The following is a 27,873-nucleotide window of genomic DNA, read 5'->3' as shown; positions in this document are numbered from 1 at the left end:
AGTTAGCAAGTTTGGTAGGCTACTAATGACCATCAGCAGCATCAGAGCTTGGAGAAGTTAATTACCCTGACCAAATGATCACTTGGAATTTGACTGCCTTCATGACTTGTGACTGCCGACGTAATACGGTCACCGCAACAGCCCTTCACAGACATTTTCAATTTCATGTTTCAAGCTGACCACCATTGTCCCTGTTCACAAGAGCTCCAACGTAACCTGCCTATCACTATCACCTGTAGAACTCACAGGCTGCTCATGACACACATCAACACCATCATCCCAGACACCCTATGTCATGGTTCCACCTGTCTCCAGAGGGCGGCAGAGACCGTCTTAGAGACATTAACGACACTCAGGTGTGTCCTATTTACTCATTATGATTTCCCTGTTAAAATAGATGTGTTTTCTGTTGTCCTTTGCTGAAGTTAACCCACTGTTACTAGGCCGTCATTGAAAATAATAATTTGTTCTTAACCTCTATGGGCTAGGTGGGACGCTAGCGTGCCACCCGTGGTGCACTCCATCAACAGCAGGTGCATTTCAAGACCGGCAAATTTGAATCCAAATAAATGTCAAAATTCAAATTTTTCAAACATACAACTATTTTACACCCTTTGAAAGATAAACATCTCCTTAATCTAACCACGTTTTACGATTTCAAAAAGGTTTTACGGCGAAAGCATAAATTTAGAGTATGTTAGGACAGTACATTTACAAGAGTTGTGTGTAATGTTTTGTCAAGTCAAAGACAGGGTCACCAAAACCATAAAACCAGCTAAAATGATGCACTAACCTTTTACAATCTCCATCAGATGACACTCCTAGGACATTATGTTACACAATGCATGCATTTTTAGTTCTATCAAGTTCATATTTATATCCAAAAACAGCGTTTTACTATGGCATTGATGTTGAGGAAATCGTTTCCCTCCAATAACCGGCAGTCAAGTCAGCGTCACAAATTAAATAATTAAAATTAGAAAACATTGGTAAAATATTATATTGTCATTTAAAGAATTATAGATTTACATCTCTTGAACGCAATCAACTTGCCAGATTTAAAAATAACCTTACTGGGAAATCACACTTTGCAATAATCTGAGCACTGCGCCCAGAAAAATACGCGTTGCGATACAGACTAGACGTCATGTTGGGGAGATCTAAAATCGAAAATACTATGTAAATAATCCATTACCTTTGATTCTCTTCATCAGATGTCACTTCCAGGTATCACAGGTCCATAACGAATGTAGTTTTGTTCAAAAAAGCTCATAATTTATGTCCAAAAATCTCCGCTTGTTAGCACATGATCTAAGCCAGCCGGACTTCTCGTCATGAACGAGGGGAAAAAATATATTTACGTTCGTTCAAACATGTCAAACGTTGTATAGCATAAATCATTAGGGCCTTTTTTAACCAGAACATGAATAATATTCAAGGTGGACGAATGCATACTCTTTTATAGCGTATTGGAACGAGGGTACCCAACATGAACTCGCGCGCCAGGTGTCTAATGGGACATCATCGTTCCATGGCTCTTGTTCGGTCAGATCTCCCTCCAGAAGACTCAAAACACTTTGTAAAGGCTGGTGACATCTAGTAGAAGCAATAGGAAGTGCCAAAATATTCCTCAGCCCCTGTGTTTTTCAATGGGATAGGTTTAAAGGTAATACAACACATCAGGTTTCAACTTCCTGTCAGAAAATGTCTCAGGGTTTTGCCTGCCAAATGAGTTCTGTTATACTCACAGACACCATTCAAACAGTTTTAGAAACTTTAGAGTGTTTTCTATCCATATATAATAAGTATATGCATATTCTAGTTACTGGGTAGGATTAGTAACCAGATTAAATCGGGTACATTTTTTTATCCAGACGTGCAAATGCTGCCCCCTAGCCCTAACAGGTTAACTGACTTGCCTAGTTAAATAAAGGTAAAAAAAAAGAAAAAAAAGTTGGAATTATGTGCTGTTGGTCTCCTGAGTGAGGTTTGAGTTTATTTTTACAGGGACAGTGCACATTAATCAACATGTCAGTAAAAGTTCTGGTTTTAGCAAGCCGGCTATTTTTTAACCCAGTCCCTAGGCAGGTTATTAAAAACAATTACAATAACAATACAGACAATCAATGAGCAGTGAGCACACGCAGGACAAGTAAGAAGTAGCATGCAGACAGAGAAACATAGCACAAAAACCAACAAGACAAAAACTATAAAAGCTACAGTGTTTCCACACCTCACAAACTACATACAACACGGACGGCGGCAATACACCACTAGGGATTATGTTCACAAGTCTGAGTGCCCTTTAGCCATTTCTTTATATTTTTTGTGATGGGTGGTACAATTGTGTGTGTGTCTGATGGCAGTGTATTCCATACATGGGAAGCTCTCACAGAGAAAGCAGATTGACTCAAGTTGCTTTTCCATAAGGGAACTATACAGTCACCTCTCATGGCAGACCTTGTGGATCTGCTGCCATAGGTTTGGGTTTTCCGTTTAACAAAAGTACCGAGTGGAGGGGGAGCCAGGCCATTTAGGATCTTGAATACAAGACATGCGTCAGTGTATTGCACAAGATTTTTCCAACTCAGGAGCTCATGTTTTCTGAGGATGTAACAGTGTAACAGTTCCTATCAAGCACTTTGAGAGCCTGTTTGAAGACAGACTGAATGGGTTTTAATGTTGTACAGCAAGCATGGGCCCAACTAATCAAGCAGTATGGTAAGTGGGGGAGTATCATAGATTTGAAGTACAGTTTCGCTGTACTTAGTGTTGTTTTTCCCAGTGTTACTGTGATCCTTCCGATACCATTTCTCAGTAAAGTATTATGTTAATCCTTAAGTGCTGATTCCTCGTCCAGTCTCTTCTCTGCACCTGGGTCCAACCTCACCATGTCACACCCTAGACCCACTCCAATTTGCATACTGTCCCAACAGATCCACAGATGATGCAATCTCAATTGCACTTCACACTGCGCTCTCCCACCTGGACAAGAGTGGAAATAACTGTGAGAATGCTGTTCGTAGGCTACAGCTCAGCATTCAACACCATAGTCCCCTCCAAGCTCATCACCAAGATAGGGACCCTGGGACTGAACAACTCCCTCTGCAACGGGATCCTGGACTTCCTGACGGGCCGGGCCCCCTCCCACACAAAACCCACACATGCACTACATATGCACAGATGCATACCGACAACACAAACATTCATAATTGAAGTCGAAGTTTACATACACCTTAGCCAACTACATTTAAACTCAGTTTTTCACAATTCCTGACATTTAATCCTAGTAAAACTTCCCTGTTTTAGGTCAGTTAGGATCACCACTTTATTTTAAGAATGGGAAATGTCAGAATGTTGTGGCAACCCCACAACATGATGCTGCCACCCCCGTGCTTCACGGTTGGAATGGTGTTCTTCGGCTTGCAAGCGTTCCCCTTTTTCCTCCAAACATAACGATGGTCATTATGGCCAAACACTTCTATTTTTCTCTCATCAGACCAGAGGATATTTCTCCAAAAAGTAGGATCTTTGTCCTCATTGCAAAACGTAGCCTGGCTTTTTATTGCGGTTTTAGAGCAGCGGCTTCTTCCTTGCTGAGCGGCCTTTCAGGTTATGTCGATATAGGGCTTGTTTTACTGTGGATATAGATACTTTTGTACTTGTTTCCTCCAGCATCTTCTCAAGGTCCGTTGCTGTTGTTCTAGGTATGATTTGCACTTTTCACACCAAAGTACGTTCATCTCTAGGAGACAGAACGCATCTCCTTCCTGAGCGGTATGACTGCTGCGTGGTCCCATGGTGTTTATACTTGCGTACTATTGTTTATACAGATGAACGTAGTACCTTCAGGCGTTTGGAAATTGCTCCCAAGGATGAACCAGACTTGTGGAGGTCTCCATCCTTTTTTTCTGAGGTCTTGGCTGATTTCTTTCATTTTCCCATGATGTCAAGCAAAGAGGCACTGAATTTGAAGGTAGGCCTTGAAATTCATCCACAGCTACACCTCCAATTGACTCAAATGATGTCTATTAGCCTATCAGAAGATTCTAAAGCCATGAAATCATTTTCTGGAATTTTCCAAGCTGTTTAAAGGCACATGTCAACTTAGTGTATGTACACTTCTGACCCACTGGAATTGTGATACAATCAATTATAAGTGAAATAATCTGTCTGTAAACAATTGTTGTAAAAATGACTTGTGTCATGCACAAAGTAGATGTCCTAACCGACTTGCCAAAACTATAGTTTGTTAACAAGAAATTTGTGGAGTGGTTGAAAACGAGTTTTAATGACTCCAACCTAAGTGTATGTAAACTTCCGACTTCAACTGTATATCAACCCGCAAGGTGTGCAAACATGCAAGGTGCACAAACATAAGCACCAACGCTTGATTAATAATGCATAAACTATTGTAAAGGATGGTTTGCATGAAGAAATATTGATGGAAATATATCTATTAACTAAAATAACAATATTTATTTGTTTAGAGTCAAGGATATGTTGTGTATTATTGTACAAAGTCCTAGACATTTTTTTACGCCTAGAGCCTATTTTCGTTTCCTTTACAATAAAATAGTGTAATCCATTTGATCAACTTTATTTGTAGATTTGATTAGCAATAGTTATAGTAATTAATAAAGTCCAGTAACAGCTTCTTTTGACAAAGTAGTAATAATAATAATAATAATATAACCAGCCAGCCAGGTGCGCAGGTGAAATTATTTGCAGTATTCCTAAACAAAAGCACCAGTGCATGAACAATTGTAATGGATTAATTGCATAAATATTTCTGAAAATATATTCATGACAAAATATAAAACCTGTAATGTGTTGATTGTATCGGACACTGTATTGTGCCCTTATAGGCATGCCTTTACGCATGATTCAATCTCATCGTCTCTTTATGCTTTGGGTCCACAGTAGCTTGGTGCTTTGTGTAAGGAAGCCCCTAAAACAAATCGGTTGCACACAGTTTTCATGGGCCTTGTTTTGTGTGCACCTGCCGCAGGTGTCACAATCTCTGAAGCGGTTGAGTGGCATGGTCTCTTGGAAAAAGACCACCCCATACCTATCAGACCAAAATTACTCCACATCCATGATTTTTCCGTTGTATGCCCCCCGAACATACAAGAGTGCAATAAATGCTTTGAGTTAAATGCTTTCCATCGATGTCCCTGTCCGTTTTCTGTGTGCATGAGCAACAGTGCAATCTCTGTGCAACAACATCTGCATGTCACAAACTTGTCACTCTTTTCTACCCAAACTGTGCCATCCCTTCCAGACTCCTGTCTCACCGTGGCAGTTGGGATCACTGTCTGTTTGCTCTGTCCTGGTTTTTCTGTGGCGAGGCTCAGGCATCGGAGCCGGAGGCTTGAAGTCAACATGAGATTCACATGAAGACACCTAATTAGCAACGTCAATTTCAAGCTCAATGTCCATCTGATCCTCCATCCGACTCCAACTCATCTAAATTCTTCAGCATTTGCAATGCAGTCAGTGAGTCCATTTGTTTGGGTTAGGTTGGGAATAGGTGTGAAAACTGGTAAAAAGGCTCTAAATACTTTCTGTTTGTGATTTAAAAATTCTGACAAATGAGCAGTTTAAAATACAAACATTTAGTAAAAGTCAGGGAAAGGACTGGACATAGCTGATTTTTTTAAAGTTACAAAATCAAACGTCAGTTCGCTAGATTGAAACTGCTGGGGGAAACTATTTAACGTTAATTCCCACCAACAGTCTGAGTTGAGTTCACCTTAGCTAGCTAAGTGGACTGTAGCTAGGTAAAAAAAGAACTAGCTATATAATTGCTAGCTATATTTTAAAGACTAGTTACTGACTTTTGAACACTTTTTGTCAAACTACTTCGTTCCCCTGCCTGTTTATTGATGCATTGGAGACCGAAAAAGTTGGCAATATAGCTAAATGCCCCTTTTCTTGCAATTCTATACATTTTGCCATGTCTAATGTGTATCCGTGATATTTTAGTGACAAGACAATTACAACGATATCTATGGCCAAAAAATAAATAAACGTTAGCTAACATGAGCTAGTTGATCTAGACATTTCTGACAGGTTATAAAGAGCTCTCTATGGTATTCAATGACTAACATGACAAGAGGAACTGATGATGCACTGCCCAATTTTGAAATTCCATTCTACTATTACAACTTTCAAGAGTACGTTTAAAGCCGGACTGAGTTCCTTTCCGCGCCCCTTGCTGAACCCTCGGCCCACACAGTTTGGGAGCCACTGCTCTAGCCAACCGCGGGCTAGAGTGCAAATAGAGCCAACATGATGAGATTATTATTATTATTATTATTATGGACAAAAGAGCAAGATTTTTTGACGACCAGGCAGTCGGAGCATCAATCATCATGTCACCAGAATAAGACCCTCGATATTTATTGAATAGGAGCATTCAAGCTCATTATCTTGCACATTCACCACCCTGTGAGTTCATCATCATATATTTAATCTGTAACCTAATAAACTGCATGCTTTCCCGATAAGTCGTCGTGGGAGGACCACTCAACATGTCATCACGTGACTCCAAGTTTACTTCAATATGAGGGTTATTATATCCAGTGGCAATTTTAGCATGTAAATCTTGGTGGGGAAAACTCCCCAATTTTTCTTTAGATGCATGCCAGCAAAACCACAACACAACACTAAACAATACATTAATTTCACCATAACGGTGACAAGTGGCGCCCACAAACTGTTATGGCCTACATAAAGCTGTCCCAACAGCAGAGCTTTATTTTCAGCACCATAGAGTGAATCCTCACCACTGCTACACCTGGCTATCAGTGGAGTCTTGACTGGCAGTGAAACAGTTCATTCAGACTAATTTACTGCCTTTTAAAAAAACATAGCTGATATGGCTGACTTGCTTAAACAAATGTGGTTTTACTTACAATTGAGATGTACAAACTATGCCATACGGGGACAACGAGCAGACAAGAGGCAATCCGTAATTTCCGTTAAGACATTAATGAGCAAGCTAGATCGGACGTAGTCAATATAAATATTTGTTCAGTACTTTTGAAATGTACAGCGACAGAATTCAGAACATGCGTGATTCTTACAGTATTCTCCCTGTAGGTGGCATATAAGCAGACAATGAAAGCCCTTACAGTATTTGATGATTCAATTTCTCTAAAACAGGCTATAGGCTACATGTGCACCACCAAGTCAGAACAGTTATGAGGGGGAAAGGGACCAAATTATTAGGGTGAGGCACATGGGCTACTAAAAGCTTATTACACAATATACACTTATGTATACTGTAGCTAAGAAAGTAATACTAAGTCCCTGGCATATTACAGCATTTATGCAGCAGCATACAAAACATTTTTGGACTCACCTTGTTGTGTAGGGCTCACATGAACAGGTCTTTCGTGGTTAAATTTTGTTATCAAACTTTGTCATCAAAGTCTGGCATTCTCTGGATTTATGGTGCTTTCAAGACAACTGGGAACTCGGTAAAAAAAAGGTGACGTCAGTGATCGGTGGCAGGTAGCCTAGTGGTTAGTGTTGGGCCAGTAATCAAAAGGTTGCTGGATCGAATCCCCGAGCTGACAAGGTAAAAATCTGTTGTTCTGCCCCTGAGCAAGGCAGTTCACCCACTGTTCTCCGGGTGCCGAAGACGTGGATGTTGATTTAAGGCAGCCCCCCGCACCTCTGATTCAGTGATTCAGAGGGGTTGGGTTAAATGCGGAAGACACATTTCAGTTGAAGGCATTCAGTTGTACAACTGACTAGGTATCCCCCTTTCCCTTCAGGTCGGAGCTCTAGAACGAGGCCCGAGTTGGATGACTGTTCAAAACGTATTTTCCCAGTCGGAGCTTGTTTTTTTCAGAGTTCCCAGTTGTCTTGAACTCACTAAAGTCTGAGATTTCCCAGTTCAGAGTTTCCAGTTGTTTTGAACATGGCATAATTCATGATGGATTCACAGCATGGCCAATGTATTCAACCTTTTCAGGCCCATGGCATTTTAATGTTTATCCTTTTAAACTTGGAAAAGAGACCCTTACACCCAGACATGGACCACACACCCACTCCACTGAATATCAGGCTAGTGATTGCATTGCAATGCTTGCAGTTAGCCACTGTCACGGATTCCTTCCAAACCACTCATTGTTGTCACGTCCTGGCCAGTATATAAGGTTAATTGTTTTGTAGTTTGGTCAGGGCGTGGCAGGGGGTATTTGTTTTATGTGGTTCGGGGTGGTGTGTTTTGTGTAAAGGGTGTTTGATTTAGTAATTTCGGGTTTTGGTTTATGTTTAGTATTCTATGGTTAGTCTAGGTTGTGTGTTTCTATGTTTGGTTGATTGGGGTTGGGACTCTCAGTTGAAGGCAGGTGTTGTCTATCTGCCTTTGATTGAGAGTTCCATATATTAGGGTGTGTTTGTATGTGTGATTTGTGGGTGATTGTTCTGTGTTTCGCCTTGTGCCTTACCAGACTGTTTTTGTTGATCGTTCGTGTTTTTGTTATTTTATATGTTCGTTTTGAAAGGTAATTAAATATCAAGATGAGCATTCACGTACCTGCTGCGTTTTGGTCCATTTCTACCGACAACAACCGTGACAATTGTTGAATTTACGATTTGCAACTTGTTACGTAATGTTTATGGCCGATGAGCACCGATACGTTTTATCTATAATTTCTCTTCACTTTCTCTTCACTACTAGATTTTCCAGTAGATTGTGTACTTGATTCATGATGATGACTGCTAGCTTGCTAGCTAAGATTTCGAAAGTATGATGTTGACATGATCAGTCCAATCAAAGCTACAGTAGATGTAACGTGATTTGACAATTTTATCTGTGGCCAATGACCTTGAGCCTTCTTGGATGGGCACTTCTAACGTAACTCTATTGCAGCACCCAAGGGGCTTGAATTTTCAAGCTCTCCCCATAGATTTTACAGTGATGTAGTGTCCCCATGAGTGACAGAACACTCAGCCAATCAAGGTGCAACTAGAGAATATTACCAACCCCTACGCTCCGTATTTTTCGCTGGCTGCCCCACCTCCACAGAAAGCACTGAGCTAGGCTGAAACACCAGCATTTTGGATCTGACTTACTCAAGAAAGCAAAAAAGAGACCTTGTTTGTATGCGGCTTTATTAAGTTAATTAGAATGAATTAAGTGAAACTGTTAAAAAAACAATAGTTTATTGAATATATTAGGCTATTGTTATCATATGGAAACATAATTAAATATTCTTCATAATATTAGCATCAACATACATTATTGTTTAATTCAATTTCACATATATATTTAATCCTATTTCATTTTTTTGTTACATGTAATATTTTAGGTTCAACCATAATGCATAATAAGCATCATCAACAGGGGGAACATATTGGGTGTACACTAATAAGCTGTAGAAAGAATGTATCCATTTGTAAGACTTGTCCATAAAAGAGAGAATTGTTGCTATATGATCACACCAGCAATACATACTGTAAGTTGTATTACTTGTGAGGTACAGCTGAGTGAGCCTACATTTAAATAATTCACTTTTGGTGCCTGCATCTGATGGTCAGTCTCAGCGGAGAGAGAAAGCAGCAGACTGAGAGTTCGCCTCTGAACGTCCCCCCGCTCTACTTTTCCTCTGCTAACCAAAAGGGACACCGTCTTCCAGTTTATGGCGAAACTCGAGTCGCACTGCATTGTTTTGCCTCATGCACAAATCCATGTTGTTTATCCTATGGCCAGACACACAAAAAAAATGTCAAATGGGAACACATCGCCTATCCGGCACGCAGGGCAGCTGAATCTGGTGCACCTACCATCAACAGCGCAATAAAAAATAGGAACCTAAGGCTTTATCATTGGGTTTTTTGCAGAAATGTTTGGCGATCGACTAGGAATGCGGGGATATGGCTGATGCTCTCTGCTGGTGCCAATAAGATAGGCTACTTACTGTTCACTCAATTTAGTTGAGAATTTTCATAATTTAAAGACAGATTGGAGTCTTTTCATTGTAATCTCTACAGCAATAGCCATTTGCTTTCCAAACAGCTTTTGCACAATTTTTAAAAAATATATTTGTATTTATTTATTTCACCTTTATTTAACCTGGCACCATAAAGCAAAGCAGTTCGACACATACAACACAGAGTTACACATGGAGTAATACAGTAGAAAAATAAGTCTATATACAATGTGAGCAAATGAGGTGAGATAAAGGCAAGAAAGGCCATGGTGGCAAAGTAAATACAATATAGCAAGTAAAACACTGGAATGGTAGATTTGTAGTGGAAGAAAGTACAGAGTAGAAATAGAAACAATGGGGTGCAAAGGAGCAAAATAAGTAAATAAATAAATACAGTAGGGGAAGAGGTAGTTGTTTGGGCTAAATTATAGATGGGCTATGTACAGGTGCAGTGATCTGTGAGGGAGATAAGTGTTTCCAGTTTCAGAGATTTTTGTAGTTCGTTCCAGTCATTGGCAGCGGAGAACTGGAAGGAGAGACGGCCAAAGGAGGAATTGGCTTTGGGGGTGACCAGAGAGATATACCTGCTGGAGTGCGTGCTACAGGTGGGTGCTTCTATGGTGACCAGTGAGCTGCCATATTGTGATATCCTGTTAGGGCTAGGGGGCAGTATTTGCACGGCCGGATAAAAAACATACCCGATTTAATCTGGTTACTACTCCTGCCCAGTAACTAGAATATGCATATAATTAGTAGATCTTGGATAGAAAACACTCTAAAGTTTCTAAAACTGTTTGAATGGCGTCTGTGTATAACAGAACTCATATGGCAGGCCAAAACCTGAGAAGATTCCATGCAGGAAGTGGAAATCTGGTTTATGGAATCACCTTCAACACTTTGCCTATGAAACACACCGTGAGTTAGGATTCATTTAGCACTTCCTAAGGCTTCCACTAGATGTCAACAGTCTTTACAAAGTGGTTTGAGTCTTCAATGGTAGAAACTGACCGTGGCTTGACGACTCATTGCAAGCTCACAGAACAGGGCTCCGGGCAGCCGAGCGGAAATGGAGGAAAACTAGCCTCCCTGCGGACCTGGCATCTTTTCACTCCCTCATCTCTACATTTTCCTCCTCTGTTTCTGCTGCTAAAGCCACTTTCTACCACTCTAACTTCCAAGCATCTGCCTCTAACCCTAGGAAGCTCTTTGCCACCTTCTCCTCCCTCCTGAATCCCCCCCCCCCCGCCCTCCCTCTCTGCGGATGACTTCGTCAACCATTTTGAAAAGAAGGTCGACGACATCCGATCCTCGTTTGTTAAGTCAAACGACACCGCTGGTCCTGCTCACATTGCCCTACCCTATGCTTTGACCTTTTTCTCCCCTCTCTCTCAAGATGAAATCTTGCGTCTTGTGACGGCCGGCCGCCCAACAACCTGCCCGCTTGACCCTATCCCCTCCTCTCTTCTCCAGATTTTGCCTGTACTTAGTGCCATTCTGTTTCTTTTTTTATCCTGAAAACCTCCGATGTCCTTAACGTTTACAAGCATACCCATAATATGATGCACCTGCCACTATGCTTGAAAATATGGAGTGGTACTCAGTAATGTGTTGTATTGGATTTGCCCCAAACATAACACTTCTGTATTCAGGACAAAAAATATAATTGCTTTGCCACATTTCTTGCAGTATTACTTTAGTGCTTTGTTGCAAACAGGATGCATGTTTTGGAATATTTTTTATTCTGTATAGGTTTCCTTCTTTTCACTCTGTCAATTAGGTTAGTATTGTGGAGTAACTACAATGTTGTTGATCCATGCTCAGTTTTCTCCTATCACAGCCATTAAACTCTGTAACTGTAACTTAAAGTAACCATTGGCATCATTGTGAAATCCCTGAGCGGTTTCCTTCCTCTCCTTAAACTGAGTTAGGAAGGACCACTGTATCTTTGTAGTGACTGGGTGTTTTGATACACCATCCAAAGTATAATTAATAATGTTGGTTCTGTTTTTCTGTGCTCCGTTTTATTTACTTAACAAATAAGGAACACTCAAAATGTGCACTTATAAATCATAACAATTTTAATCAAAATACAGCTGTAGACAGAAGTCAAAGATCAAACATCACATATACAACTGATGTCTCTCATGAGTTCTGCCCCATAGGAAAAGTCCAAGTTGCTTTTATCATGCTTGTAGTCAACCCCCTGTGATGTCATTACCTGCTACTCCTCAGACCAAGCCCATGCATACACAGCTATACAAACGTGCAAGACCTAGAAATCCCAACAAATACAGTACCTGTCAAAAGTTTGGACACACCTACTCATTCAAGGGTTTTTTCTTTCTTTATTTTTACTATTTTCTACAATAATAGTGAAGACATCAACACTATGAAATAACAAATATGGAATCAGGTAGTAACCAAAAAAGTGCTAAACAAATCAATTTTTATTTTATATTTGAGATTCTTCAAAGTAGCCACCCTTTGCCTTGATGACAGCTTTGCACACTCTTGGCATTCTCTCAACCAGCTTCACCTGGAATGCTTCCCCAGCAGTCTTGAAGGAGTTCCCACATATGCTGAGCACTTGTTGGCTGCTTTTCCTTCACTCTGTGGTCCAACTCAACTCAAACCATCTCAATTGGGTTGAGGTCGGGTGTCCATACTTTTGACTGGTACAGTACATTTGTAACCGGTGTGAAATGGCTAACTAGTTAGCTGGTGACGTCACTCACTCTGAGACCTTGAATTAGTTGTCTCCCTTGCTCTGCAAGGGCTGCAGCTTTTGTGGAGCGATAGGTAACGATGCTTCGTGGGAGGCAGTTGTTGATGTTTGCAGAGGGTCCCTGGTTCAAGCCCAGGTTGGGGGAGGAGAGGGACGGAAGCAGAAATGCTACACATATATACATTTTGTTTGTATCTATTAATCTATAATATGTTTTACTTTATTTGATGTGGAAGGGAAGGTATGGGAAGGGTTTTCTGGTGGAAGAGGGGTGGTTGGATGGAGACATGTTGGATGGGTGGGGTTGGGGGAATGGGATGACTGGGGTGGAGGCTCACTTATTTGTGTTTCTTTCCTTTACATACTAAATGTATTATACATTTACCCACCCCCCCCTTCCACCAAAGAAAATAAATACAAAAAAATATAAAACCTCTTTGGCCGAGGAGAACATTATTAGCACTATAGACACTAGAGCTATAGCTATGAAGCTTAGCTACAGAAACCCTCATGCCTGAGAAAGTTAAGCCATTCTAGAAGACCAGAAGTCGGTCAAAACCAAATACATGTGAGACAAGTTGATTCGAGGGAATCAGAATTTGGACTTATCCGAATCGTAACCATTTAGTGTCTGGGTGCTTTGCACATTTTGTTAACCACATGCCTTTTCAGTTCCCACACAAGCCTTGCCCTTTGGGGCAAATTTTTAGGTTGCGCCTTAAAAATGTCATGAGCCAAAGTCATGAAACCAGTAACACAGAGGACTTGTGCATAAATTTGTTTTTGGTATGCTTTCACCACCGTTTTGGAATATGATTGAATGGGTCCCAAAAAGGCTCCAGAGGTAAGTGTCTGCTCTCAATAGAGCACTTCAACAAGGTACTATTTGTCCAGTCACATCATTGACAAGTCTACTTGAAAACTAAAAGTACGGTACAGGCAGCAGAGAAACAACTGGCAAACACATTTAATTAGGTAGCAGAGTATCAACTGACAAACATATATTTGATTAGTTAGAACATATAGGGCTCTGTAGAGTAGACCCCTAAACACCTGATCCATGGTTAATTGTGTTTCACATCTATACGGTTTGACTTAAATATTTAGAAAGGGAACACTGATCCTGAACCTGTGGTTTAAGGCCACACCTGGTCAGAGACAGGGGAGCACTGAACTCAGCTTGAATTTATGACCTGTGTGTGTGTTTGAGAGAGAGTGAGGAGCACAGCTGGCCCAGCCAATAGAGTCATAAACCCAGTGTGAATGCTAGCTCATATAACAGGGCTGCATCCCAAATTGCATCCTATTTCCATAGGGCTCTGGTCAAAAGTGATGTGCTACATAGTGAATTGGGTGCCATTTGAGACGCGGGTAGGACCTCGCTGACTCAGCACCGTTACAGTGTTTGTGTAGACAGTGAATTAGGTGTCTGTGGAGGGTCAAAAAGCCTATAAGGTATATCACATTATAGGGAAAAGTATGTGGGGGCTGTTAGTGCAATAAAGTTCAATCTGTGACCAGGAAGTGGGAGAGAGAGAGAGAGAGAGAGAGTTATCGTCTTTCGTCAACACCAGAAAGATAGCCAATGGCTAATTATGTAATTCTGCCACCTACTGGACAGTTTGAGCATGGGGGGAGGGAAGGAAACTATGCGAACTGCACACCAGTCCTGTTATAATAACACAACTTGAATGAGATTTAAAGTATCTGTCCATCGTTCCAGATTTCTATGAAATATGACCTCAAATGAATTAAATAGATGTCCTTACCATTTTTTAAGTCAAGGATGTTAAATAAACAGCTTTTCTCTGTGACCCTGCTTGGCCTGTTAGGAAACAACATAGTGGTTTGGGCATACACCAGGCATAAACAGCTGATTTGCCAGACGTGCATACACTTGGATATTCAAATTGGGCAGACTGCCCGGGCCCGGCTGCACAACAAACTTCCCGGCAGGTCTTTTTTTGTCTTTTCCCAACTCTTACAAACCACATAAGTTGTTGTATAGGCTTTGTGCTGTTTGCTAACTACAGCTGTGGATTGCTTGGCTTGCTAGCCTGCTTGTGTGGAGTGTGCACTCTGTGCCCGTTTCTCCCCTAGTCTTCTTCTCCCCACATGAAAAAAATGCTATAATATACAGAGAATGCTATGGTGACACAGAAGAACCATCTCGGTTGAGTGACCCGTCTTGAAGCCTGACTGGTTAGGGTCAAGAAGATCGTTCTAAGAGCGAAAACAAAAAAGTTCACCAGAGACAACACGCTCAAGTGTTTTGGAAAGAAAGAAAGAAGCGATATAGGTCTATAGTTTTTGACCTCAGATGAATTGAGTGTTGGTTTCTTCAGGAGCGGAGCAGCTTGGGCCATTTTGAAGTCAGAGGTGATGCAGCCAGTGGTCAGAGATGAGTTGATGAGGGAAGTTGAGGAATGGGAGAAGGTCTACAGAGATGGTCTGGAGAAGGGAGGAGGGGATGGTGTTGAGCAGGTAGGTTGTCGTGCGGCCAGACCTCACTAGTCGCAAGATGTCATTGAAGAGAGAGGTGAGAAAGAGGTCAAGGCGTAGGGTAGTTCTGTGTGAGTGAGACCAGTGGACTCAATAGGCTGAGTGAATGAGTAGCGGATGTCGTTAACCTTCTTTTCAAAGTGGTTGACAAAGTCATTTGCAGAGAGGGATCGGTGGAGGATTAAGGAAAGAGTTTCCTCGAGGTAGAAGCTTGACATTTTTGAGTGGTAGAAAGTGGCATTCGCAGCATATACAGAGGAAGAGAAGGTAGAGAGGAGGGAGTTAAATTATGATAGGTCGCAGCCCTGTTCTGTAAGCTGAGTCACTCAGCCACAGAGCAGGAGGGGAGGGTCGAGCTGGCCAGGAGGAAAAAGGACAGTGCGAGTCATAGGGTGCAGAAAGGGAGGAGAGTAGGGTCGAAGAGGCAGAATCAGGAGACAGGAGGGAGAAGAATTTAGCAGAAGGGAGAGATGATAGGATAGAAGAGGAGAGAGTAGTGGGAGAAAGAGCGAAGATTGTGACGGCGCATGACCATCTGTGTAGGGGTTGAGTGGTTAGGGTTGGAGGAAAGGGAGACAGAAAAGAAAACAAAGTAGTGACCAGAGAGATTAGGTGGCGAGCAGACTCTAGTAAAGAGGAGTTCAAGCGTATTGCCTGCTTTGTGAGTTGGAGGGGATTGGGAAAGGGTAAGAGAGGCAAGGAGGGGAAAGAGAAAGTTGTAAAGAAATTAATCGAAGGCAGACGTCGGGATGTTGAAGTCGCCAAGTACGAAGAGCGGGAGCCATCATTAGGAAATTAACTTATCAAGCTCATTGAGGAACTCTCCAAGGGCACCTGGTGGTCGATAGATGACAATAATGTTAAGCTTGAGTGGACAAGTGACAGCATGGAATTAAAATGAGGAGATGGACAGGTGAGAGGGAGAAAAGAGAAAATCGCAATTTAGGAGAAATTAGTAGACGTGTCACCACCGTGACGACCAGATGGTCTCGGACTATGAGAGAAAACATAGTCAGATGACGAAAGAGCAGCTGGAGTAGCAGTGTTCTCTGGGGTGATCCATGTCTCCGTCAGGGCCAAAACGTAAAGGGACTGAAGGGCAGGATGGGTTGAGATGAACGTTCTTGACTGCAGATCGGCAGTTCCCAACGCTGACAGAAACCCGGAATGTAGTATTTACAGTTACTATAGTATAAATACTGTAGTAAAAAAAAAAGTAGTATATACTATAGTAATTCATGTAGTGTAGTGGTATTACGCTGTGGTATTTACTGTAGTGTTTTGTGGACTGTAATATACTGTAGTATTTAGTGTAGTGATTTTGTGGACATTACTGTAATATTTAATATAGTATTTTTGTTTTATTATCTTTGACATAGAAGTGAAGCCTTTCTCCTTGAGGAAACCTACTGGAGAAATTGTGAAAATTATGAAAATACCCTTTTAGTGTAAGAGCTGTTTGAAAAGACCACCTGAAATTTCAGCCTGTTTTGGTGGGATGGAGTTTTGGCCTGCCTGGTGACATCACCAGGCGATAAATTAGTTAATAAATAAGAGAGTTCCAAACCTCTCTGCTAATAACAACTAGTTTTCTGCTTTCCCTCCCGACTCAGACTACTCCCAGACAGTCCAAATTAAATTCTTGCTTGTGAAAAATTGCTCTTTGCCAACAAGCAATTTTTGTCTGTTGTTTTTCTTCCATTTTAATTGAAAACAATCACAGTAAGGTACTTAATTGTTACCTAGAAGTTATGATATTGAAATAAAAATGGCTAAATTGGACCTTTTAAGATATCTGAATGCACTATTAGACTAATTGAGATTATTTATTAATTGGTCTGATTTGCTTGGCTGCAAATCTAAAAGTTTATATTGGGCCTATTTTGTGGTTGATTGAACTGTACTCAAACTTGTCTGTGAAAACCTAACATTTTCAGTGTTGGGAGTTTTTCTCTACCCTACTTTCTCTGTCCTCTAAAGGTGTTTTCACCAGGGGTTGGAACCTAAATAAATGTTCCAATCGTTTCGTTCTGAACAGAACCATTGCTTTTTTCCTTCGTTCCACTGTCCTGACCAGCAAAATAAAGTTCTGAACCGGTTCAAAACTAACGGTTTATATCATTCCTTTCAGTTACTTTCTTTTTTGCAGAGCAGCACCAGGATTAAAATAAAAACATGTCTTACCTTTTTGTAGGTAATAAATCCTATGTGAAACATGATAACTATAGCATCCTTAACTAGCAATGAAAAGGTTAATCCATTCTCCTCTAATTAAAAATCTCTCTCCCTAACTTCTGAATCATGCTTGTAAAGTCAGTAGACTACTTACTAGACTATGCTTTTGAGGGGGAGTAAATTGTAGCTAGCCAAATTTTCCTGGAGAGGCTGTCTATCATAGTTGACACCCCAAATTCTCACACTCCTTGTGCACGTGTGTGAGTGTGAGTGAGAGAGAGAGAGAGAGAGCTTGGCCCAGGCTACTGTTGAATGCGAAGATGGAGGCCTTTTTCATTGAAGAGAAAAAAAAGAATATGCCTACAGTGAAAAGGCTACAAGAGGAATGTCCTCCGTGTGGAAAAGTTTTAATATTGTAGTGGACGAAGATGAGAATAACATTGGCAGTGTCACGTCCTGACCCTGGTATGAGGTCATTTTCCCCTAGTAGATTGGTCAGGGCGTGACAGGGGGGTGTTTTGTCTATGTGTTTTGGGTTTTCTGTTTTCTATGTGGGTTGTCTAGAGTTTCATTCTATGTTGTCATTTTCTATGTTGTGGCCAGGTATGGTTTCCAATCAGAGGCAGCTGTCTATCGTTGTCTCTGATTGGATGCCATTCTTAGGCAGCCTGATTTCCTTTGGGGTTTGTGGGTAGTTGTTTCCGTTTAGTCTAGAGTACCTGACGGGACTGTTGTTGGTCGTTTTGTTATTTTGTTGTTTAAGTGTATTCATTAAAGAAACAGAATGAGCACTATACACACTGCGTCTTGGTCTCCATTCAACGACCCCTGTGACAGGCAGGGCCAAATGCAGGTTACTTTTATTTATTTTCGTATTTATAATAATTTGTGTTATTATTATTGTATATCATTGTTATTATTGAAGCCTATTGATGAATGAAAACCAGTTCTTTAAAAATACAAATTAAATTTCAACTGTAGTGCTGTGTTTACCATAATATAATAGCCTGCTGGTATTTTCCCTATAAACAATGGATTTACTTAATTTTGGTAAGGTTTGGTGAGGTGTGGCTATTATTAAGCTTTACCTACTGCAGGCCTGTGATATGAGGGCAGTACGCACCAGCTCTCCAACTGACTATGGCATTTGAACTTGAGGTGAGGAAGAATGTTTTAGGCCTTCCAGAGTTACTCCTATAATCTAACAATATAATGTTTATCTTAAAACAAAAAAATATTATACAAAATTAACGAATTAGCCTCCTTCTGTACGCCTTTATCTGTATAGCAGACGCAGTACCTATGTGACATAAAGAAATGCATGTCGGTCTCATCTCTCTGAAGAAGAGCAGTTTAGGCCTAGCCCCAGAAAGTATTCACACCCCTTGACTTCTTCCACATTTTGTTAAAGCCTGAATTTAAAATGGATTAATTTGAGATGTTTGGTCACTGGCTTTCACACAATACCCCATAAAGTCAAATTGGCATTGTGCTTTTCAAATTTCTTACACATTAAAACCTCTCTGGGATATATGGGACGCTAGCGTCCCACCCCGCCAACGGCCAGTGAAATAGCAGGGCGCCAAATTCAAAACAACAAAAATCTCATAATTAAAATTCCTTAAACATACAAGTATTATACAACATTTATGGATTAATGAACTTCTCATTAATCCAACCACAGTGTCCGATTTCAAAAATGCTTTACGGAGAAAGCATACCTTGCGATTATGTTAGGTCAGTGCCTAATCACAAGAAAACATACGCCATTTTCCAGCCAAAGAGTGGAGTCACAAAAAGCAGAAATAGAGATAAAATGAATCACTAACCTTTGATGATCTTCATCAGATGGCACTCAGGACTTCATGTTACACAATACATGTATGTTTTGTTCGATAAAGTTCATATTCATATCCAAAAATCTCAGTTTATATTGGCGTGTTATGTTCAGTAATGTTTGCCTCTAAAACATCCAGTGATTTTGCAGGGAGCCACATCAATTTACAGAAATACTCATCAAAAATGTTGATATAAGATACAAGTGTTTTACATAGAATTAAAGATACACCTCTCCTTAATGCAACCGCTGTGTCAGATTTCAAAAAAGCTTTACGGCGAAAGCACACCATGCCATAATCTGAGTACAGCGCTCAGACACAAAAACAAGCCATACAGATACCCGCCATGTTGTGGAGTCAACAGAAGTTAGAAATAGCGTTATAAATATTCACTTACCTTTGATGATCTTCATCGGAATGCACTCCCAGGAATCCCAGTTCCACAATAAATGTTCATTTTGTTCGATAAAGTTAATCTTTATGTCCAAATACCTCCATTTTGTTTGCGCGTTTAGTCCAGCATTCCAAATTCACAAAGTGCGCCCGTTTAGTCCAGACGAAAAGTCTAAATAGTTCCATTACAGTTCGTAGAAACATGTCAAACGATGTATAGAATCAATCTTTAGGATGTTTTTATCATAAATCTTCAATAATATTCCAACCGGACAATTCCTTTGTCTTCAGAAATGTAAAAGGACTCAGCTCGCTCTCACGACTGCGCGCATGACTGAGCGCATGCCAATTTTCCAGACACCTGATTCCAATAGCTCTTATTCTCTCCCCATTCACAGTAGAAGCCTGAAACAATGTTCTATAGACTGTTGACATCTAGTGGAAGCCTTAGGAAGTGCAATATGACCCCACAGACACTGTATATTGGATAGGCAATCACTTGAAAAACTACAAACCTCAGATTTCCCACGTCCGGGTTGAATTTTTCTCAGGTTTCCGCCTGCCATATGAGTTCTGTTATACTCACAGACATAATTCAAACAGTTTTAGAAACTTCAGAGTGTTTTCTATCCACATCTACTAATAATATGCATATCCTAGCTTCTGGGCCTGAGTAGCAGGCAGTTTACTCTGGGCACCTTATTCATCCAAACTACTCAATACTGCCCCCAGATCCCAAAGAAGTTAATCAAAAATGAAAAGCTGAAACGTCTTGAGTAAATACGTTTTCAACCCCTTTGTTATGGCAAGCCTAAATAAGTTAATGAGTAAATATTTGCATAACAAGCCGCATAATAAGTTGTATGGACTCATTTTGTGCAATAATAGTGTTTAACATGATTTTTGAATGACTAGCTCATCTCTGTACCCAAACACGTACTATTATCTGAAGGTCCCTCAGTCGAGCAGTACATTTCAAAATCAGATTCAACCACAAAGACCAGGGAGGTTTTCCAATGCCTTGCTGAGGAGGGCACCGATTGGTAGAAGGGTAAAAATAAAAAAGCAGACATTGAATATCCCATTTAACAATGTTGAAGTTATTGATGGGGTCAAATTGGGGTCATGATAGGGCTGCACCAAATGTTTGATGTATTATAATAATTGATTATAATATGTTGTATTAATAGAAGGGGAGGGGCTATGGGACCCCTCCTCCTCTACATTTATAGGGTCCTAGACTACAGATTAACAATATATATATATATATATTCATGGTAAGGTTTTAGAATTGTTCCACAGTCTTTAAGTCTCTGCCTATTATAAATAAATGGGGGGTCTGTGAGTATGCATTTCAAAGATAAACAAAGAGCCCTGCAGGGGAGTAGAAGAGATAAGAGGCTAGTCAGACATACCTCTATAAATCAACTTGGGGGAATGGGCTTTTACTGCTGAGGCCTTAGAAAACACTGGAACTATTGTATCTCTTGCACGTTTGTATAGCTGTGTATGCATGGGCTTGGTCTGAGGAGTAGCAGGTAATGACATCACAGGGGGTTGACTACAAGCATGATAAAAGCAACTTGGACTTTTCCTATGGGGCAGAACTCATGAGAGACATCAGTTGTATATGTGATGTTTGATCTTTGACTTCTGTCTACAGCTGTATTTTGATTAAAATTGTTATGATTTATAAGTGCACATTTTGAGTGTTCCTTATTTGTTAAGTAAATAAAACGGAGCACAGAAAAACAGAACCAACATTATTAATTATACTTTGGATGGTGTATCAATACACCCAGTCACTACAAAGATACAGTGGTCCTTCCTAACTCAGTTTAAGGAGAGGAAGGAAACCGCTCAGGGATTTCACAATGATGCCAATGGTTACTTTAAGTTACAGTTACAGAGTTTAATGGCTGTGATAGGAGAAAACTGAGGATGGATCAACAACATTGTAGTTACTCCACAATACTAACCTAATTGACAGAGTGAAAAGAAGGAAACCTATACAGAATAAAAATATTCCAAAACATGCATCCTGTTTGCAACAAAGCACTGAAGTAATACTGCAAGAAATGTGGCAAAGCAATTATATTTTTTGTCCTGAATACAGAAGTGTTATGTTTGGGGCAAATCCAATACAACACATTACTGAGTACCACTCCATATTTTCAAGCATAGTGGTAGGTGCATCATATTATGGGTATGCTTGTAAACGTTAAGGACTGGGGAGGTTTTCAGGATAAAAAAAGAAACAGAATGGCACTAAGTACAGGCAAACTCCTAGAGATAAACCTGCTTCTGTCTGCTTTCCATCAGACACTGGGAGATTAATTCACCTTTCATCAGGACAATAACCAAAAACAGAAGGCCAAATCTACACTGGAGTTGATTACTAAGAAAACTGTGAATGTTCTTGAGTGGCCGAGTTACTGTTTTGACTTAAATCTACTTGAAAATCTATGGCAAGACCTGAAAATGGTTGTCTAGCAATGATCAACAACCAATTAGACAGAGCTTGAAACATTTTGAAAATAATAGTGGGCAAATGTTGCACAATCCAGGTGTGGAAAGCCATTAGACTTACCCAGAAAGACTCACAGCTGTAATCACTGCCAAGTGCGCTCTACAAAGTATTGATATTTCTGTATTTAATTTTCAATACATTTGTAAACATTTCTAAAGACATGTCTTCACTTTGTCATTATGGGGTATTGTGTGTAGATGGATGAGAAAAATATTTAATCAATTTTGAATTCAGGCTGTAACACAACAAAATGTGGAATAAGTCAAGGGGTGTGAATACTTTCTGAAGGCACTGTAAATATATATTTTTAATATCATACAGTGGACTCCTAAGCCTATCGGCCTATGCATGCAATTCCCTGTTGCATTTAGTGATCAAATCTCCGACAGCTACACTGTGAGGTGGACAATTATTGTTTTGGGAAAGTAAAAAATAAATACAGATAGGCTATAACGTTTAGCATATGCTACACATCGAAGCCAATAAACAGTTAAAAAAAAATGTATAGGCTGTAAGGACAATTAAATTTGACTCATTTGGCCAATATCCCTTGTTTATTGATGGCGCTGGCTGCGCAAGGTCGGATCTGAATGCATAAGTCTGTAAAATTTCTCAAATGTCCAATACATTTTCATCTTCCTAGTAACGTTGTCTTGCACCATTTTTTCCTGACGGAAACGCTGGCACACACTGGAATTTATTTTCTGGCAGGCAGGCAGACACTGGAATATGTTTCTGAGTGACAGAGTGAGGGCTTTTTGTGGGACTGGAAAAAAATGCCGGTAACATAAAATTACATTTTTAACCAGTTTCAAAATAACGGTTCTGTTCTGGAACATTATAGATCACTTTCGTTTGTGGTTCTGATTTTGTTTCCTGAACCGGTTTCAACCCCTGGTTTTCACACAGACATTTTCGACCCTTGGTTGACTCCACCTGATAGAGAAAGAGTACTCTGTAGAGGTGTGTGCTGTAGAGTTGTATTTTTCTTGTGGCCTGATGGAGATGGAACTCACCAGCAGCGATGTGTTTGTCCTCTGTGATCCTTTCCAGTCGGCCGAGCAGCGCATCAATGTTGAACTTGATCTGAGTCAGCTCTGATTTGATATCCTGTAGCTCGTTGGAGTTCACCGCTGAGCCCACCATAACAGAAAATACCAGAGAGAGCGAGAGAGAGAGCGAGAGAGAGCAAGGGACAGGAGAGAAGTGTTTAAGTTTAAAGGTCCAACACAGCTATTTTCATCTCAATATCAAATCATTTCTGGGTAACAATGAAGTACCTTACTGTGACTATTTTCAATTAAAATGGTCAAAAAGAAACAAAAATAGCTACTAAGTAAAGTACAATTTCTCAAGCAACAATTTTTGCTAAGAATGTCTGGGAGTGGTCTGAGTGAGGAGGGGAAAACTGAAAACAAGCTGTTATTGGCAGAGAGGTTTGGAACTCTCTTTCTTATTAATCTATTCACTAATTTACCAAATGGGGATGTCACCAGGCAGGCCAAAACTCCATCCCACCTAAACAGCCTGAAATTTCAGGCGGCCTTTTCAAACAGCTCTTTTACTAAAAGGGCATTATCATCATTATCACAATTTCATAGTGTTATTCCAACCTCATAGTGTGGAAATATATACACTGCTCAAAAAAATAAAGGGAACACTTAAACAACACATCTTAGATCGGAATGAAATAATCTTATTAAATACTTTTTTCTTTACATAGTTGAATGTGCTGACAACAAAATCACACAAAAATAATCAATGGAAATCCAATTTATCAACCCATGGAGGTCTTGATTTGGAGTCACACTCAAAATTAAAGTGGAAAACCACACTACAGGCTGATCCAACTTTGATGTAATGTCCTTAAAACAAGTCAAAATGAGGCTCAGTAGTGTGTGTGGCCTCCACGTGCCTGTATGACCTGCCTACAATGCCTGGGCATGCTCCTGATGAGGTGGCGGATGGTCTCCTGAGGGATCTCCTCCCAGACCTGGACTAAAGCATCCGCCAACTCCTGGACAGTCTGTGGTGCAACGTGGCGTTGGTGGATGGAGTGAGACATGATGTCCCAGATGTGCTCAATTGGATTCAGGTCTGGGGAACGGGCGGGCCAGTCCATAGCATCAATGCCTTCCTCTTGCAGGAACTGCTGACACACTCCAGCCACATGAGGTCTAGCATTGTCTTGCATTAGGAGGAACCCAGGGCCAACCGCACCAGCATATGGTCTCACAAGGGGTCTGAGGATCTCATCTCGGTACCTAATGGCAGTCAGGCTACTTCTGGTGAGCACATGGAGGGCTGTGTGGCCCCCCAAAGAAATGCCTCCCCACACCATGACTGACCCACCGCCAAACTGGTCATGCTGGAGGATGTTGCAGGCAGCAGAACGTTCTCCACGGCATCTCCAGACTCTGTCACGTCTGTCACGTGCTCAGTGGCGAATTTGCCAATCTTGGTGTTCTCTGGCAAATCCCAAACGTCCTGCACGGTGTTGGGCTGTAAGCACAAACCCCACCTGTGGACGTCGGGCCCTCATACCACCCTCATGGATTCTGTTTCTGACCGTTTGAGCAGACACATGCACATTTGTGGCCTGCTGGAGGTCATTTTGCAGGGCTCTGGCAGTGCTCCTCCTGCTCCTCCTTGCTCAAAGGTGGAGGTAGCGGTCCTGCTGCTGGGTTGTTGCCCTCCTACGGCCTCCTCCACGTCTCCTGATGTACTGGCCTGTCTCCTGGTAGCGCCTCCATGCTCTGGACGCTACACTGACAGACACAGCAAACCTTCTTGCCACAGCTCGCATTGATGTGCCATCCTGGATGAGCTGCACTACCTGAGCCACTTGTGTGGGTTGTAGACTCCGTCTCATGCTACCACTAGAGTGAAAGCACCGCCAGCATTCAAAAGTGACCAAAACATCAGCCAGGAAGCATAGGAACTGAGAAGTGGTCTGTGGTCTCCACCTGCAGAACCACTCCTTTATTGGGGGTGTCTTGCCTATAGTTTCCACCTGTTGTCTATTCAATTTGCACAACAGCATGTGAAATGTATTGTCAATCAGTGTTGCTTCCTAAGTGGACAGTTTGATTTCACAGAAGTGTGATTGACTTGGAGTTACATTGTGTTGTTTAAGTGTTCCCTTTATTTTTTGAGCAGTATATAAAAAACAGGAAACAATTTTTTGATGGCACTGGGCCTTTAAGAGACATTCACTCTGACATTCATTGCAACATAATAGCATGTGAATCAAGAGAAGATTGCTGTATATATAGTAACAACACTGCAAAAGGTTATTACTCAAAACAATAACAATTATTTGTCCCGACAAATTGAAATCCATTATTTAATCTTAGAATTGACTGTTTTAAAGCAGATATAACATTATTCTAGATGAAAAGAGATGGCTTTAGAGTTGCTCATGTTCAACCCAGCCAATTCAGATCAAAGCTTTGCCTCGAAGACGTCTCAAACTTTTTGGGATAAATTGTATAGAGCGCCTGCGGAAACTCACACTTCTGCTTGTTGGTGCTGCCGGGGAGGACTGAAGCGCGTGCCAACAGCTTGACGGGCAAAGACTTGACCCGGCGCACCAGGGGCATGGCCATGCGAGGCCGCTTAACTGGCACCACTCGAGGCACTGGCGACACTCTGCCCCTGTACTCAAACAGCCTACAGAGGGAAAGCGAGATGGGGGACACTAATCATTAACAAAGCATTTGGTGGAAGGATATTGATACATTTAAAATGTACATTTCTGTATTGAGTTATGATAGTTCAGTGGTAAAAGGTCTTAAAAAGATCTTGACATGCCTGAAACATTGAAAGGGTCAACTGTAGCTATTTTACAGTACAGTACCATGGACAGAGTGGTGAATACATTTTATGGAGTTTGAGAGAACTACAGGTAACTGCCAAAATTAAGGAAACACTTGAGTAAATGAGGCATACAAAATACACTGAACAAAAATATGAAACGCAACACGTAAAGTGTTGGTCCAATGTTTCATGAGCTGAAATGAAAGATCCCAGAAATGTTCCATATGCACAGTAAGCTTATTTCTCAAATTTTCGGCACAAATTTATTAACATCCCTGTTAGTGAGCATTTCTCATTTGCAAAGATAATTCAGCCACCTGACAGGTGTGACATATCAAGAAGCACATTAAACAGCATGATCATTACACAGGTGCACCTTGTGCTGGGGGGACAATAGAAGGCCACTCTGCCACAGATGTCTGAAGTGTTGAGGGAGTGTGCAATTGGCATGCTGACTGCAGGAATGTCCACCAGATCTGTTGCCAGAGAATGTAATGTTAATTTCTCTACCATAAGCCTCCTCCAACGCGTTTTATAGAATTTGGCAGTACATCCAACCGGCCTTACAACCGCAGACCACGTGTATGGTGTCATGTGGGCAAGCGGTTTGCTGATGTCAGCATTGTGAACAGAGTGCCCCATGGTGGCGGTGGGGTTATGGTATGAGCGGCATACGCTACGGACAGCAAACACAATTGCATTTTATCGATGTCAGTTTGAATACACAGTGATACCATGACAAGATCCTGAAGCCCATTATCATGCCGTTCATTTGCCGCTATCCCCTTATGTTTCAGCATGATAAAGCACTGCCCCATGTCGCAAGGATCTATACACAATTCCTGGAAACTTTGGGATGCTCTGGATCAACGTGTACGACAGCGTGATTCAGTTCACGCAAATATTCAATAACTTCGTACAGCCATTGAAGAGGAGTGGGACAACATTCCACAGGCCACAATCAACAGCCTTATCAACTCGATGCGAAGGAGATGTGTCACGCTGCATGAGGCAAATGGTGGTCACACCAAATACTGACTGATTTTTTGACAGGTGTCTGTGACCTACAGATGCATATCTGTATTCCCAGTCATGTGAAATCCATAGATTAGGGCCTAATGAATTTCTTTCAATTGACTGATTTCCTTATATGAACTGTAACTCAGTAAAATCAAAGAAATTGTTGCATGTTTCGTTTATATTTTTGTTTAGTGTATATTGAAAGAAGGTGCTTCCACACACAGATTTGGTTCCTGAGTTAATTAAGCAATTAACATCCAATCATGTATGAACATTCCCAGTTTCCCGTTATTTTGGCTACCGTGGCTAGAAGAAAAGATCTCAGTGACTTTGAAAGAGGTGTCTCAAAGAAGGGGAATGGTGTGTGTGTGTGTGTGTGTGTGTGTGTGTGTATTTTGTGTGTCAGTCACCAGACTTCAACCCAATTGAACACTTATGAGATATTCTGGAGCAGCGCCTGAGGCACCCTTTTCCACCACCTTCCACAAGAAATTCTATATTTAGTTTTTTTGATGAATGGTCTCTATGACTGCATCCCTGTATGATTGCATCCCTCCAATAGAGTTCCAGACACTTGTAGAATCTATGCCAAGGTGCATTGAAGCTGTTCTGGCAGCTTGTGGTGGCCCAACACCCTATTAACACATGTTATGTTAGTGTTTCCTTCATTTTGGGAGTTAACTGTATATTGCCTTTAAGGGTATGTGAGTCCATTGCGCAGTGACAAATAAACCTCTGTAAAGATTTAGATAAGCAAGGATTTTGAGGAAAAAAGGTTTCTATCTGGTGTGTTGTGATTGAAGTAATAGGCTATCACCTCTGCTTCAAAGCGATATCTGCAGTCCAGATGGAGAGCAGGTTCGCCGGTTACGTCAGCGGCTCCCCGAAGACTGGGGGTTTTGGAGATCACTTGAAAGCAGA

The 27,873-nt window shown here is 41.0% G+C and overlaps 1 protein-coding gene across 2 annotated transcripts in view; it reads right to left on the bottom strand.

The window, feature by feature from the left end:
- The window catches only part of raly (RALY heterogeneous nuclear ribonucleoprotein), a 155,218-nt gene that overhangs the window by 11,987 nt on the left and 115,358 nt on the right, over window positions 1–27,873 (bottom strand). For both annotated transcript variants that reach the window (XM_045691387.2, XM_045691386.2), the window contains 2 exons: window positions 25,628–25,785; window positions 23,130–23,246 (listed from right to left, as the gene is read on the bottom strand). In XM_045691387.2, the coding sequence (XP_045547343.1) occupies window positions 23,130–23,246; window positions 25,628–25,785 (275 nt within the window). The remainder of the gene's footprint in view (window positions 1–23,129; window positions 23,247–25,627; window positions 25,786–27,873) is intronic.

This window comes from Salmo salar, chromosome 12 (genome assembly GCF_965601325.2).
Source record: "Salmo salar chromosome 12, fSalSal1, whole genome shotgun sequence".
NCBI lineage: Eukaryota > Metazoa > Chordata > Actinopteri > Salmoniformes > Salmonidae > Salmo > Salmo salar.
Note: the sequence above shows the minus strand (reverse complement) of the source record. Positions and strands in the feature narration are given on the sequence as shown.